The sequence below is a fragment of the Pundamilia nyererei genome, unplaced genomic scaffold (assembly GCF_000239375.1).
Source record: "Pundamilia nyererei isolate P.nyererei 1_Seehausen unplaced genomic scaffold, PunNye1.0 scaffold00007, whole genome shotgun sequence".
NCBI lineage: Eukaryota > Metazoa > Chordata > Actinopteri > Cichliformes > Cichlidae > Pundamilia > Pundamilia nyererei.
Genome location: NW_005187408.1, coordinates 191,409 through 208,298, shown reverse-complemented (window position 1 = coordinate 208,298; position 16,890 = coordinate 191,409). Strand labels below are relative to the sequence as shown.

Here is a 16,890-nt window from a genome sequence, read left to right as displayed (position 1 = left end):
ACACTTTATTAAGTTAATTAGGGGCTGAGTGTACGTGGAGGCAGGGAGGGAAAACACAGACGGGCAGAATGACAAACACTGAGAAGTAGTGACAGCCACTGGCAAGAATACGACACAACGCACAGGAGGTAAGTTTAAACCAGTTCAGACATATGGTATGCACGCAGGTAGCGGCGTATACGGTGCGCATGAATTCAGTCATTATATGCCGTATTTGTGAAATAAAGCAGATTGTCAAAAACATCAGCAGAGACCAGTTAGGTTATTGCAGCAGAGCAGAATGAAGCATTATAAGTGTGTGAGCCTGTGCACTGTAAGTGAGATGTAATGTGCAACGTTTTGGCTTACATCTACAGACCAGTATAATCAATACATGTGCGGTATGTCAGCTGAGTTACAACTGAAGAATACATTTTACATGTAAGAACATTTAACCGTAATCTCCAGTGTTTAAACAGCTGGAGCACAGTTGTTTCAATTAGCAGATCAAATGATTAATTGATGGATTTATAGGTTTAAAAAAAAATGGCACAGCACCTCCGAGAGACATTGTGAAGCCTGGTATTTTGTTAACACCGGCTTTACATTCCTTATTGTTTAGTGTCCAGCAGTTGCAAAAACAATCAATCCATTTTTTTTCTTTAGTCTTATTGACCTCATTCAGCTCCAGAAATGTGTGTTATGGTAACCCTTCAGTGGATTTTAATAGTTGATTAAAGTGACAGAATGGCTTCCATATTTTGCGATGTTACGCATGCATTCAATGGGCCTCATTCATTTTGTGCACACAGTATGATTTCTGAAACACGCACTGTTCCCACTATACATGCACAAGTAAATCAGAGTCAGTTATAAACTGATAATCATGTGCTTGCTATCTTCAGTCTTAAATGCTACCATGCTATCCCCTTGGACACAGATGTTACAACTTAGACTAAAATTCAATTCAGTTTTATTTACATAGCGCCAAATCACAACAACAGTGACCTCACAGCATTTTATATTATAAAGTAAAGACCCTACAGTAATACAGAGAAAACCCTAACAATGAGACAAGCACTTGGCGAAAGTGGGAAGGAAAAACTCCCTTTTAACAGGAAGAAACCTTCAGCAGAACCAGGCTCAGGGAGGGGCATCCTACTGCTGATGAGGGCAAAAGACAACCAGATATTAATATTAACTAATGATTAAATGGATGTATAAACACATGGTGAGTGATAAAAGAAATGAAGGAAGTATCCTCACCATAGCGACTCCAAATGCATCTCCCCTTCTTTGCTGAATTCAAAGCCACAAATGAAGATTTCAGCCTTCTTCTCTCTAAACCTGTTCGGCGCCCTTAAAATCTGCATTTTCCAAACCTTTCCACCGTCTCGACACTTGAAAGCGAACTGCTGATCAATGTTTTGCGGACTGTACTAATCGATTAGGAGTGAACAGAGGGAGACGGGTCTAATGGCTGTTCCTGACTTGAACAGGCCTCCCCCATATGAGAGCAATTGTTCATTACAGGGCTATTTCATGGTGTTCGTCACTTTGCAAGCTTCTGTCTTTCATTCAGCAGTGCGTTGGATGGAGGAATGGCCTCGGGATATATTGTCTGCTCAGAGCTTGAATGTTGTCATGCTAGTTCCCAGTGATTCGCCTGGTGCGATTCAGGACTTTGAAAAATGGGAAAATGTGTTTCGCAGACTTGGGAGAAAAAAGGGGGCTGAATGTGATATCGGTGTTACTCGGTGCAGAATGTTAAGAAGAGTCTGCGGGAGAATGGAGTCGTGTTTCAGTTCAGTCAGAATCAGAAAGTAATGTTTTAGCACTTATGGTGGCTTTAATGTTTTATTGCAATCATCCCAACATGCAGGACACTTTTTAACATTCCTCTGCGCTCGCTTGGAACAATACGCAGCTCATATGGCTCAGACCGAGTTTTATATTGTGCACATGCGGCGCGGTATTCGCTTTGTTATGAAATACGCATGTTCACAGCAGTGTTACTCCACACAGGCCAAAAGCAATAAGTCACGGACAGGTTCCTGACTGTTGCTCTGAGTTGAATTATTTACCCTACATTTCAACAATATGTAAAGTATCCAAAGCATCTCAATCGAAATCTGCCTGCAACACAGCTCAGTGATTCCCTCCATACTAAACAGAGACCTCTGGGCATGACAGCAGCCATACATTATTTCTACCACACACATTCAGGGCTCATACATCTACAGAGCACACACACATTGCACATAGCTCCACATATAACCTCTGATGCATTATTTCTCTAGCCTTCAGTGCGAGAGTCACAGGTGAGTCCTGGTTGCTTTCATCATAGTCTGGCTGTCCAGCTGGCTGGCTGGAGTCTCATCTGTCCCTGGGTTGAAATTGCCAATAAAGAGGGCCTCATATAGATCACCCCCAACGGGTGCAGGCGACCTGTCATGCAGCCCATGATTCCTAGCTCTCAGAGAGGGGAAGAGGGACAAATAACCCTCTGAATCTCCCTATATCTATCTCCCCCACCCGACCCCCCTCTTCTACTCTTCTTTTTCAGCCACACACACACACATACATGTCCCTTCCACCCCTCTCCAGCAGGCCATAAAGTGCCACACGAAAGGGATATAGTGGACACAGTCATAGGAGAGACAAGTGCCGGCCTGAGCTTTCACTTTCCCGCTCCAGAGGCAGTGAATCAAACTAATGGGTTAAAGACATGAAGACGGATGAGCGGGGAGGATTAGGAGCCGGTTTCCCAAATGCGTTCTCGCACGCCTGCGATTCTTAAACATTTCAAACTTTCCAATGAAAAAGACGGAGTTTCCTTTTAACCTTTCTGAAAATGGCAAAGGGAAGAGTCATTAATGTGCCCAAGTCAAGCATTTTATTTTATTTTTTTTACAAAAACCACAGAGCTCGTTCCTCCTCTGGTACTCCGGAAGATCGTGACGAATTGTGGTTGAAAAGGCACGCTTTCTTTACATTTTAAAATGCAACAATAAAGTTGTTTTAAGCACAATTATAATAAGTACAATATGGCAGGCATGTGGTCCATTGTTTTTAGTGTGGTTTCAATAAACTTCCTTAAAGTTTCAGTGATTTCTTCAGTCTTATCAGTTACCTAGCATCATATCTCCCTTTTATAGTTACTTTTTCCATTCCTGATAAAAAATAAAGAAAAAAAAGTTCATGTTTACAGGCAGTTCAGATGAAACTGGACTGTGAGCAGACGTGGACTTTGGGATTTTTCAAAGACCCACAGTGCTCCCTGCTGGTGAAGGACAGAACAGCAGCCAAACTTCAGCATGTGTGCGCCTGCAGCTTTAACCTCACGTGAGCTGCATGACTTTAAAACCTCCAACAACATGGGAGTCTCCCTCATCAACCTCCTGGCCACGACAAGGGCACCAGTTTTTCCTCCAAGATTTGGTCTGAATCATGGATGAGAGACACTTAAAGTAATCATGAGACAGAGGAGACAGAGAAAGATAGAGAGAGAGATGGAGAGAAACCTGCATGGCCAGTGGGCAACTTCAATAAAAAGACTATCTGACTTTTCAGAAGCTATAATAATCAAGATCCTCCCACCGAGGTTGTTTGTCTGAGGGGGACACGGTCGGCTATGAAGGAGGAAATTCAGAGCGGTAATTAATACTCCTAAGTGACTGCTGCTGGATGGAAGGCAGGGACGGGGTTTGTTGTTACTGTGAGCTGGTACTGTGACTCCCAGCATGTCCCACAGCTTTGTGGGTTGGCATGTACACAGAGGAGGAGGAAATGGAGAAAGTGCCTTTATTACTCGTTTGTTTGTCTGCAGGGCCCTTTTCTGATCTGGTCTCAAACGCCCTCCATCCACACACACACACACACCCAGAGAGACACACCGCGCAGCCTTCCAATGCTAATCTCGTGTCACAAATGTTAAGAGAAAGACACGAAATGCCACAAAAATGTCATCACTCTACCCCTGTCACTGGTTCATCCAGCCCTTCCCCTCCACCCTTGTAAACATATTCGAACATGCACTCATTTGCATGTGCGCGTGTGTCTGTGTGTGATGGAGTGTGGGACCAGCTTGTTGTTTGTAGCCTTTGGGTGCCCGCTCTGCGTGGAGCAGCAGGGTGGTTCCTATAATCCCATCACCGTTGTCGTCATGAAGGACCAAAGGCCGCGCCTGGAGGTGCGACATTTCTGGCATCCTCTGACTCTCCTTCACTACCAGAGCCAGCAGCTCCTGAGCCAAGCGGCACACTGTGCAGAATACCGCAAGTCATACACCGACTGACAGCGACTTACTGTATAGTGGGTCTGGCTTGGAAGTGAATAAAAGAATGTATGTCTTTGAGACGATATTTAGATTTTAAAGCCGAATATTTTCAAACCCCTTTTAATCGGTTTATTCAGTTATTTTTATTACCCGCCTGATCTGAACACATATGTGGTATTAAAAACACACAGATTCTTTGAGGTTTCTTCTTCTAATTGGAGAAAACAAGAAATTTAAAGAACATTTACAAAAACTTTTTAGGTATTCAATTATATTAGCTTTACTATAAATAATAATAATGATGAAAAAATATATATACCATCATTTTCCTCTTTGGAAGAGAGGATCTTGATTTTAAAGAAAACAAAACAATTCTAACTATTTTTCACAAAATTCTGCCACTTTTATTTTTTCCCTTTGGACAAGAAAAAAGAAATCATAAATAAAACCTGACAGGAGCCGTGGATACAAGCAGCATGCTGACTCCCATGCATCTGTCTGTCTTCATCTCACAGCTCCTCAACCTTCTCCCAAACTGTCACCCAGCCGCCTGGCGCCTGTCCCCATGTTCACTCTACGGTGGGGATCCGACCTAGCACCAATATGCAATTTCACCAATCTGTGCTGACAGCATTCACGTCCACTATTCGCAACCAATTCCCCGCCCCACACCCCCACCTTCTTCTTCTTCTTCCGCAAGCATCTGTGTGGTTAAAATACAGTCAAAGAGCTTTCACAGGTCATGAAAGGTAACAGAGGAGACAGGCAGGGGCCTGTAGGCCCCGCATCCAGCTAGACAAATCAGCATAACAGCATATTGTAAACTAAAGACTACGCAGATGGGGGGCGGGATACATGTACTAGGACTGAGGCTGCGTTTATGGCTATGCCAGGCTCAAGAAGCCCCACGGCACTATCTCTGACACCCCCCCCCCCCCCCCCCCCCCCCCCCTTGGGTTTCCTTACTAATGTGACCCCAGATTGTGTATCACAATCGGCAGGAGGAAACTCCCACAGGCTACAGTTAGTCCTAAGCACTAGGGATCGCTGTCCTCAGCCCGCCTGAGTACAGACAGAATGTGGCAGCTTCGAGGCATTTAGTTAAAGGAGATGCACTTTAATGCTGCAGGCATGCATTTATGGAAGCCCTACTAGGGTGAAAGCGCATGATGTGCTGGAGCCTATAAACAAACAGGGGGAAAAAAACCCCACAAAAAAACCCAAAACAAAACTGAAAGGTTAGAGAATTAGGCTTACCTCGTTTCACGGCATCTAATCATTTGTGATAGTCTGCGTACTCATTCTTATAATTAATTTGTTTTCTGGGACAGCTTTTTCTCAGCAAATTGGGTTTAAAAATATCATCTGTTCTTCTATATTAAGCGTACGCAGCGAAAAGGAACATTGTGGATGCGCTGGATGTGCGAGGCAATAAACATCAGTGAAAGTAGTTCACATGAAGCACGGCTGCTGCTGCATGAGAATCAAAAGGGCTGTTGATATTAAAATACTGAAATTGGTATGTTAGACTACAGTGTGAACTTCTCTCAATACGAGCTTGACATCCACTCCTGATCTCTCTATGAATTTGATTCCTTTATGTGCTTTTGCTTAAAAGAAAGTTTAGCTCCATGAATTTGGGCGCTGCGTTCACTGTCTCCTTTGATTAAGAAGTTGATTCTTTCGCCCTGTCCTCCCTGTGGCTCTCTTTTATTATTGCACAGAAAACCACTGGTTGACTGTATCCACACTTTGACGTGTCATTTATTGATGATTTTTATATTTTTTCTTGCCTGCGTATCTTTTAATTACTGCATTCAATGAATAGGAAGTAAAGCAAACGGATACTGAGTCACTTCCACTAAATGTAGTCCCAGACAAAAGCGGACAGCACTGGCTTCAGTTCAAAGTGGCAGCCTTTACTGCATTATCATTAAAGTGGATCAAATCCAGAGGAACAAAAAAAGATGATTTTGATTTGTATTGCTAGTCGCTGATGCAACCTTACGTCTTGTCATGGAGGTGAGTTGTTGCAGCGAGGATGTGCTCGAAAAGAAAAGTTTGCAGTGTGGCACCTCAGCACGGCTGTCACTCTCACTAAACACACGAGTACGTACTCAGACACACACACACACACATAAACCTGCACAGTACATAGTTAGTAAGCCTAGTTTTGACTGACATGTGACATTTCATTATGGGTAAATCATATGCGCGCAGTATATATCCAAAAAGACACGCCACACACGATGTCACATCCAGGACACACTGCAGAAGCAGACGGACAGGACAGGAAAACTTTGCTGCAGGACTTCAGACTGGAACTCCAGACCTTCCTCTGTCATTCTGATTCTATTTGACCACAAAGCATCTCAAGAAAAGCTTTAGTGATAAGATGCACGCAACTAAGAATGGACAGAAGGATCATTTTTGATTAGTCCAACCTACATTGATGGGAGCTGGGAGAGTACACCAGGGGAATGCTGGGATACACAAATACTGTGCTTTTATTGAACTCAAACTACACTGAACAGCCACGCACTCATCTCTTTACAAAGAAATGCGCTTATAAATATTCAAAATCTAATAGTAAGGCACCAGCTTTCTGGCTTCAGCATGTACTCTGTTTGTAGTCTGAGTGGTTATTGATCATCGGACTAATAGTTTGGATTAGCTGTTTTTAATCTGTATTATCAATAGACTGGCTCAGAAAGCAATAAGTCTTAGACTCAATATAAGTTATCCAAATATTCAGATACACCAAAACATTTTTCACCTAGCACAGACTTATGAGTCATTCAAACATAAAAAAAAACACACCTAACCCTAAAGATGAACCAGTGTTGTGTCTACACATAACAGACAGCCTATCAAAGAACCAATTTTACATTGTATCTTCATTGGCAGCAGCCTGTCACAAAAACACATTGTTTGTTTCAGTTTCTTTAGTTGAATCTATGAAAACTACCAAAGATAACACAGTTTGACAGACATAAAACTACTTTATCAGCAATGACCGAATTTCCCAGAGGAACCCACCCGAGGGATTAATAAAGTTTTATCTTATCTTATCTTATAAGATGATAAAAAAAAGGTGAAAGAGCTGTTAGCTGAAAACGTCTTTCTCAGCATGGTGTGCACTGTGTCCTTAAATAGTTTGAGGCAACTGGATAAAAGAAAAACGGTCAGGCCTTAAAACTCTCTACAGCAGATAAACAGTATCTGACAGTCATGTCCTTAAGAAACAGGGAAAAATCCAGACATAGGGTCTGAGCATCTGGACCATCAGCTGATACGTCTACTGGTCACTGAAACCTCATCAGCCTCCTGGAGGAGGCCAGGACAGAGGGACAGCAGTGAGTTTCTGCAGCCATCTGTAAAACATGGTGGAGGCCGTGTCATGTTGGGGTAAGTAATGTATTACACGTCACTCATTACTTTTCTTAAAAGTAATGCAGTATGTTACTTAAATAAAGGAAGAAAAATGTTTCTTTCTAACTGCACTGCACAGAGATAACTGAAGAACCCTTTGTAAGGAAAGTAACAGCATAACTGTAACTGTAATCAAATTACTAAATTTAGTACAGTAGCAAGTTACATTACTTTGTTATTGAACTATGTAATGTTATTACAGTAGTGCACTACTATGTTACACCCAATATTGGACATGCGCCCATCGATATATTAAAAAAAAATGAAGGATGATTCAAGAATTTTGCACAATACTGCGGGTTGCCTTGTGATGCCATAATAGCTCTGGTCTGCTGGGGCTAAGACACAAGACCTCTGGGTGTGTACTACTGTGCTTGGCAGTAAAACGCTGGCATTCCTTTAGATCCTGTGGGTTGCAGGGTGGGGTCTCTACAAATCAGGCTTGTTTCATCCCATCCCATGAACGCTTGATTGGTCTAGAATCTGGGGAGCTCAGAGGCCAGTGCCAGGTTCACTGAGCTGATTTTTAGCAATTTTTGCAGTCTGGTAGATGCACTCTCCTCCACCCATGGCAGCAACATTTATTTGGGTGTAAACGTGTGAAAGTCATAAAAACAAAATACCTGAACCCAGTGAATTTCATGCGACACCTTGCATTGTAACCTGCATCCACAGGTTGATCTAAAAAACATCTGCAATAAATCTATGATCAAATTAATGTATATGTAGGAATGAGTTTCATTGTTTCCTGAAATAAAAAATTATGTAATCTATTTGGAGATTATTATTATTATTATTATTATTATTATTATTATTATTGTTGTTGTTGTTGTTGTTGTTGTTGTTATCATCATAGTTCCTTACAAAGTAATTTTATAGCAATTTTATATAATAGCCCTTACTAAATAAAACATAAAGGTATCTGTATTTTAATTTATTTTATTTTTTCACAGACTGGTTTCATCGGTTAAGTTGGGCGAAGCTCTGATGCAATACAATGAAAGGATTCGTATGCCAAGTTTTCTTTGGTTAAATCTTCAGTCAGTCAAGCGTGAGTGGGCGGGAATTGCGACTTTAAGCCAATCACATCATTCGCACACTACCCTGCCCGTCCGACAGTCACAAACATGGCGTTGCGGGAGCTATCTTCGCTGGAGAAATACCTTGGACAAAAAAAGGCGAATAAGTACAGTACGCAGGGGGATAAAAAGGTGATATAACGGTTCATTACTGTGTCATTTACTGTAGGTGATACAATTGCCATTTTAATTGAAAGGCGCCCTCCGAGCTGTTGTAACCGGGACACCTAGCTATAGCAGGGGAGTGCTAACACGCCATGCATGTGTGTTGGAAATAAAGCTGTGCTTATAGTGTGTCTATATCGGTCTGTTCGTCTGTTGTCAGCTAAGTTTCTCCATTACCCCAGCATTTCCACGCAGAGAGATGTGTTTGCCAGCGGTCTTGTTGGGAAAAGTCAGCATAGTGGATAGCATAAAGCTATAATAGACGTAGCCCCATGCTTTGTCTATAGCCGTCCATTGAAACTAAGCGAGGGGAGGAGTTAGCTGTCAGTACCATGGGATGGACAGAGCAAGTGAACTCTAGTAGTGTATAGAGAACTATATTTAAAATAATATAAATTTAATTTGTAGTACTAATAATAGTAAATTCTTGTTATTTATTTTATGCAATTTATTTTCATTCAGGGGATAATAAACATATTTGCGAAACGGAAAATTGCGAAAAATTATAGCTATTGATAATAACGTCTTATAAAGTATGAACAAATTAGAGTTTCCAAAATGAAGCCCTTAAAAGTGTCATTTTGTATTATTGGAGTTATCATCGAATCATCATCACTCATTCATACACATTTTGCGTCCTCCTAAAAACCTTAAACCGTTTTTGTTGTATTTTTAAAGTCTTTTTTTTTCAACATTAATTACTTTATCTTTTTATTCATATTTATGACCGGACGTATGTTTGTTTTTAAATGCAGCTGCTGGATATTTGAATTTATCTATCTATATGTCAGTAAATAAAACAACAGTAAATAATGTTTTTGTAGAAGTGGGGGTAGCAATCTGCTTCAGATTTTTTTAACGGATGCTGTAGTGAAAGGTTAATAAGGAAAAGTTGTGAAAGTATTTTTTCCCACCCATATTAAATTCTTTCTTCTGGATATCAACCTAACCGTCCATCGTAATTTCACTAATCAGTATTTTCCAAATTACACATTGATAATCGGCGTGCATATGAGATCCAGACAGTCTAATAAAATAAATGCATTTATTAGGGACGTTTTGCCATCACTGGAAATGAAGCGTGTTATTTAGAAAGACAGTGCTGGCTTCTGATGCATTGAAATGATTGTTTGTAACTACCCCTCACTGTCACTCCTCGCCCTCCAGGTACCTGTGCTACAGAATAATAATGGTCCTCCGCTGGTGGGGTTGGTGACCATCGCCTGTCACCTGGCGAAAGAGGCCAAGCGCCCAGAGCTGCTGGGTGACACCGCAGAGAGCAGAGCGGTGGTGCAGCAGTGGCTCGAGTACAGAGTGACCAAACTCGACAGTTGCACAAAGGAAGACATCAAGACCGTCCTAAAGGTAAAAGAGCTGATTTTCAAGGAAATCCTTTCCTTTTCATTGAAACAGCATTTCTAGAGTTAAATGCATACGTACTTAAAATGATCCCAGATTTTAATCCTGATGTTTCCAAGCATGCTTAGAAGTCTTATTTTTTTCTTTGTGCTAAAATCAGTGTTAAAATTGTTCTCTTTCTTTGACAGTTTCTTCCACATTGACCTCCTGTGACCACCAGTTGGGTCAATGTGTGTGTCTCTTTGTCTTATTAAGGCGCGAGCGACAGGAATACGGGCTGATGTATGGCCCTTCAGTGACATGGCCCCACGCGACAGAGCAAAATACTCTAATGTGCCTGACGCCAGTCAGCGTGAAACGGATCGTCAGCCGCTGGTCGGCTGGATGCCGCGCGCCTCTTGGCACCGTCCTGTCAGCGTGAAGTGTCTGTGCATTTGTGTGTGTGTGTGTGTATGTGCGCACTTCTCAGTGTGACACGCTGTTGTGGCATGGCTGAGAAGTCATGCTGTGCGGCAGCATGTTATCTGGACAGGCCTCTTAAATATTTTAATGGTGCCACTTACAGACGGAAGTCGCCCTGAGCAGCTCAGCACTGGTGCCCGGTGGCCCCCTGTCCTGTCCTGCTGCTTGAGCCGCGTCCTTAACGCTCTCCTTTTAAGCACACCAGTCATCTCCCATTAAATTATGCTCAGATAAAAGTGTCATCTGGAGGAGTTTTTAAACTTTCTCACCCCAGGATGCAAATAAGACATTTTTGCTTCGCAAGCTGAGACTTGTTTCCGAAGTAAACATCTTGTCACTCATGTAATATGTTGATAAACAAGCCAGTTTGGGTTGGCCCTGAACCCAGAGACAAGCTGAGTGTTGGTGAAAGTCTGTCACTCCACTTTAAACAAATCAGGCCAGTATTGAAGACTTCCTGCTGCCACTCAATTTGACTATTATCTTTTGTTTCAGCATGCAAATGCTGTAGTATACAAATGATTGCATCTGCTAAGTACTTTGTCTTCAGTGAGTGGAGAGCACGATCATTCAGTTTTTGACAAAACTGTAAACTCTCAGTGTAAACAGAAATAATTTTCACTTATTCTGTTTATTTGACTCCTGTTTAATGTTTTCAGGTGTTATGATTGAAAGTAAAAAGCCTCTCACACAGTGTCAGCCAGGACAGGCTTCAACCTCCCTCTATATCCAAGGCTGAATAGGCAGATAAGAAAATGGACGGATGGAGTACTGAGCAGAGTACTGACGGCTATGGTTGCCTGAAGGCCAAATGAAAGTGGTATAAACTCGAGAGATCACTGTGTCTGAGTCCAAGAATGGCAGCAACAATAAAAAAATAGCATCTGGAGCATCAAGTTTGTACAGAAATAATAAAGAAAAGGTGTGATTCATTAGTGCACCTGTATCTCCTTTTCTTAGGTATTCATCAGCTCGAGTTGACTGTTCTGTAGGATTTTTATCTGAATGCAACAACAGCACTGATGCACAGTTAGCAGGTAGCAAAGAACCCAGGTTTGAGCTCCATGTGCTGGGTGCGGGGCAGCAGGAGAGCTGCCTCTCCTCTGATGCTCGACTAGGCTTCAGCCTGATGGCTGTAGGCTACAAAAAAGCAAGGATCTGACTGTGGAAGGGGAGGAAGTCTGCAGTCTTCATGCCTTGTTTGGCATCACCCACACTTCCCGCACAATAACTCCATTTGCCCCCAAGATGCTCTGTGTGTGTTTGGAGTTTTCCCTCGCCTTCGCACAATGTACAAGTGCTAAAGATGGTCCCTTCCCCAGGGACCAGCACTTCCATGCACGACTTTGCTTGCACAGACACAGACTGAGGAGTGCACGACGTGCCGCCCAAGTTTAAGACGGCTTCATTAGATTTGCAAGCGAGAGTTGTAGTCATTTGGTTGAGAAGTAAACAAATAGCCCGTTTTATACAGCATCTGTGCTAAGTCGCCAGTCATGGGGAGAGATGACATTCCCCCTCAGGTTACATATTATTCCTATCCACATAGCAGCACACAGACACGCACGCAAGCCATGAACCAGACTCGTGTACCTCACGCACCCACAGATATATAGGTTAATGAACCTGCTGATGTGCCCCCTTTAAGTCTATAACGTCCATCAAGACAGTAACATTTCGTAGTCCCAGCATCTCTTTTTTTAGGGATGCTTCATTAGTGATTCATATAATGTGTCCATCTGTCACATTAAGACATTTGTGTTTGCATTGAAATACTTACCACAATGCATAAATTATCATAAGAAATGACCTGATTTGCATAGCGTGTCTTATGCTCTTGAAATTTCCTCTTTCAGGACCTCAATCTCTACCTGCAAGACAAGGTCTATCTGGCTGGAAACCAGTTCACCTTAGCTGATGTTTTTATGTACTATGGAATCCATCCAGTCATAGTAAGTTACCTGTTTGAAGCTCCCTTATGTGCCGACTTCACTCGTAAGCCTCAATGTTTCTACACATTTATCAACTTAATGTATTCTGGGGTGTTCACATTAACTTTGAATCTTTAAAATGTGCTTCTAGGAAACACTTTGTAAGAACCAAACATTTTAGAAACTTGTCTTTAGGTTTTTCAAAGTTATTTGTCTAATTACATTCTTACAATCATTTACCAAGGATTCATCTATCCACCCCATCTTTCACGCTTTTCTCTCCTTATCAACAATCACTTCGGTCAAACCTCAACTTTAATAAGCAATTTGTCATCTTGCATAACGTACAATTAGACCAGTCACATGGCCACAGGGCACCGAGGACAAGCTGGCAATAAACACACGGATTATAAACAGATTCTCACTTCTCCTCAGTCAGATAAAGCGATGTGGCATAAAGTGATGTCTTTACCCTCAGACCAGGGACAAGTAAGTTTGCTACGCCTTACAGGATAAAAAAACAAGCGAGTTCAGAAATGGGAAAGGCAGAATGAGACGGAGGCGGGGGGAGATCACATGTTCAGAGATGTCAGTTTTTGTGGCAAAGATGGAAGGCCCCCACCTCCTCCCACTCCACGCCACCAGGCAGAGGGGCGTCACTTTGGTTTGCAGTCAGTGTGGTTTTTAACCTCGGGGACAGAAGGTCAGCTAGTGCGACCCTTAACCACAGCCTGCGCTGATGTTCAATTCATGGGAAACTACTTTACACAAACATTAAACCTGACTGATGCTGGAATGGTTGTAGGCCGGATCGTTGTCCGTTTTGAGGAATTTCCATATTCCGCTTAATTATGTGATTAAAAAAAACAACACGCTTAATAATGTTTTTCAAGGCCATTTTAGTGCTTCAAATATTCCCAGTTGTCCACCTGCATTATGCTGCAACTAAAAGAAAACCAGTGTAAAATTGGTTACCATGTGATTATCATCATGTGAAATCTGCTGAACTTTGTAACTGGTTTGTTTCAGGCTTTGATATCTGCTCAGTTGTGACAGCAGAGACAAATACATGTTTTATATCACATATGAGTGCCATATTAATCAGAGCGCATCATCAAAAGTGCATAAAAAAGGCAGCCGTCACGAAGCTGTTCTTTAAGTGTAATTATTTTTAGATAAGAACATTCAAACCAACCTAAACCAGTGCATCAACACTTCTCGCATGTGATCTCATGAATGTAAGCATTGCTTACATGTAGCCTCTCTTTAGCGTTTTGTTTTCCTCATAAGAGTTTCACTAAAACTGGATTCCTTTTTTCCTTCTTCATTTAATGGGATTTCTAAATAGTGTAGAAGAAAGTATCCAGGTTTTCACCAAAATGAGAGTAAATTCTACTGATTGTATTCATCCTTATTTAACCAGGAAGTCAAACTCGTGTTTAAGAATCTATTTTGCGAGTGTATTTGAGACCCAGATAGGCAGCATTAACATGTTTTTGATAACAGGATAAAACTGAGGGAAGAGGGGAAACGCACTGCTTTATACTTGTAATGGTTCATATTTGAATGTTAAACCATCTTTGACTGTGTTAAATAGATTTTCTGTCAGTTTAACTCGCCTTCACGATGCGGTTAAACGCGTCACCTCCAATGATCTTCTCTTTCCCAGGTTGACTTGGCCATCCAGGACAGGGAGCAGTATGTGAATGTTACCCGCTGGTTCGACCACATCCAGCGCTACCCTGGTGTCCGGCACCACCTCCCTCCAGTAGCTGTGCTCAGGAACAGAATTTACACCAGCAGACACCACTGAGACCTGACCACCACCCTCCGCCTATCCAGTCTCACTCATCACTATCCTGCCGCAGATCTGGACAACTCGTGTGCTTACCAAGACTGCGTCACATCACAATCATAACTTCCATACTGTAACACTGATATTCTGCGTTTCAGATTCTTATTCTCGCCTAGATGTTTTTGTTTTAGTCGCAAACCTGTACTCTTATCTTTGGTTATGTAGGATAGGCAAAGAACACAAAGTTTTTCTATGTTAGGTACTATAAAGGGAATAACTGCTACTACAAATGTAATTCAGTTCAATCATTCTTTCACACAAGGTCACTGTTTTTAATAAATATATTGCCTGATAGAGTAGGCTTTTTGTTTTAATGAAGCGTTAGGAAGGAAGGAAGTGAAGGAAAGAAGGGTGTCTGTCACTGTAACCCTTTGGTGACTCAGTAATGCTAACACTATGAGAAGTCTGGCACCTTAATGCTTACTCAGTGATGATTGTTTTTGACTTTGGAAAGTCTTGTGTGGCTTTGTGGGTTGCAGTAAAATGCTGCTAGCTTGGCTGAAAGGTGTTTCTATTTATGAATGATTATTTGTTTAATCTGAGCCTTGAACTCAAACATGTGATAAGTATTACAGTTTCAAAGAAGGTTTAAGATGTTACTTAACTGGAAGCACGTTATGTCCTTGGGGAAACGCTGCTTCCTCCGTGCAGCCTCACAGTCGGTCCCATTTCTAGGATGTTCCAGGTTTCATATCGTGACCCCACAGACTTGTGGGTATTGCCATCGTCTCCTTGTATCTGATGCTATTATGTTAGGATTTCGTTTTTCCGTGTGCATTTAGTGGACGGTTTAGTTTCTGTGTGTGTGCTTGTGTGCGTGTTTTTGTTCTTTTCCTGATTACATCCCCGCTCCGTGTTCCACTTCCTCACCACCAGCTGTGTGGGCAGCAGTGAGCAGTTGAGCGTCAGCCCCAGAGTCAGAGATCAGAGTGAGGCTCCAATCAGTCCCACTACCACCACTGTTGATGCTGCAGGCCAGAGCGAGGGCAGCGGGCTCACCAGCTGCCACACAGATCCAGCCAGCCAAGGCCAGAACCCAGGCCCCTGGGCGACAGTCAGCCACTGTGTGTCATTTCAACCCTCACGCTCCCATGGGGCTACTGAAGAGAGAAGGACGAAGGGAGGCAGGGAGTGAGCGAGGGAGGAAAGGAGAGAGGGCCACGCAGAGAAGAAGAGCACCCAGAGGCAGAGGGATCTTTTTGTGACATGTGAACAATAATCAGTGCCTCCGAAAGCCTCACTGCTGCTGACTGGCTGTTTGCTATTAGCACCATTTACAGGCCAAATCATGGCAGTGTTGGTCTAACCTGTGTTTTAGCATCATGAAGCTACGATAAAAGCAGAATGAGGTAGGGTTAGAGCAGTAACGCCATAAAATCATCCTTTACTTAAACCTTACAGCTCTTACATGGTGGGACTGACAACTTTATGTAATACTCTTTATAGCTTTATCGTTCTGTTTTTAGATGTTGACATTTCAGCCATGTTTTTTTGTTGTTTTAAATCCCCTTCCCGCCAGCATGTCTTGCATATCGTCCATTGCTTAAACCTCAGCGGTTTGTTATCCGGTGTAATCATGATGCTCATCCTGTGCCAATAAATCAAAGGGATCCGCAGCTCATGACCCCTGATTTCTTACAGAGTGTGCATATTCTTCATGAATTTGTTTTGCACAGCCAGAATACAGAGCTATTGTTCAGCAGGGTTCTGTAAGACTGCACGCTGTGTGTTTGTGGCAAGTGTTATAAAAGTAGATGTGAAGGATATAAACAGCTTGCAGTCATCTGAGTGAGCCTTGTGACTAGCTGGAGCATTTTTATGGTGTTCTCTACCATTAAAGAAGCCCTTGTCCTCCCGGTTATGTTAACATTAGATCGGAATGCAGTTTTGAACGCGTAGCATCTGACAGGCCTGCTAACTTCTGAGGTGTTAAAAAAAAAGTTATGCCCTCTTAACTTGCAGCTGGGCAAATCTAAAATTATGTGTGTGATGTTTCCATAGTTACAAACGTGGCAACAGTAAAATACTTTTATTATAAAAATAAAAACCTTTCAGTCACAGAGTTCGCATTTGAAATTGTTGTTTATTTAAATGCAGAATTCAGGGAGTGATGAGTGAACGCCCCTGTGGAGCTTACAGGTGCGAGAAGCAGGTTAGTTTGAAACAGAAACTGACAGCTGGCAAACAACCCACTGCAGTTAATAAGGTGAATAAACAGCTTTGTTTACATAGTAATATATGAATCAAATTGACCCAAAAAAAAGGCAGAAAATAAACCAATAAAAGTGACAAGCAAATGTTTCTGCACACGAAAAAGATGATCAAACATCACAGCTGAAAATTAAAATA

At 42.1% G+C, this 16,890-nt stretch overlaps 1 protein-coding gene across 1 annotated transcript; it reads left to right on the top strand.

The window, feature by feature from the left end:
- Positions 1–8,774: 8,774 nt before the first annotated feature.
- eef1e1 (eukaryotic translation elongation factor 1 epsilon 1) lies at positions 8,775–16,181 on the top strand. The gene is made up of 4 exons (XM_005722431.1): positions 8,775–8,901; positions 10,102–10,299; positions 12,612–12,707; positions 14,356–16,181. The coding sequence occupies exons 1-4, from the start codon at positions 8,818–8,820 to the stop codon at positions 14,497–14,499; spliced, it is 522 nt and encodes a 173-aa protein (XP_005722488.1). The 5' UTR covers positions 8,775–8,817; the 3' UTR covers positions 14,500–16,181.
- Positions 16,182–16,890: the final 709 nt, after the last annotated feature.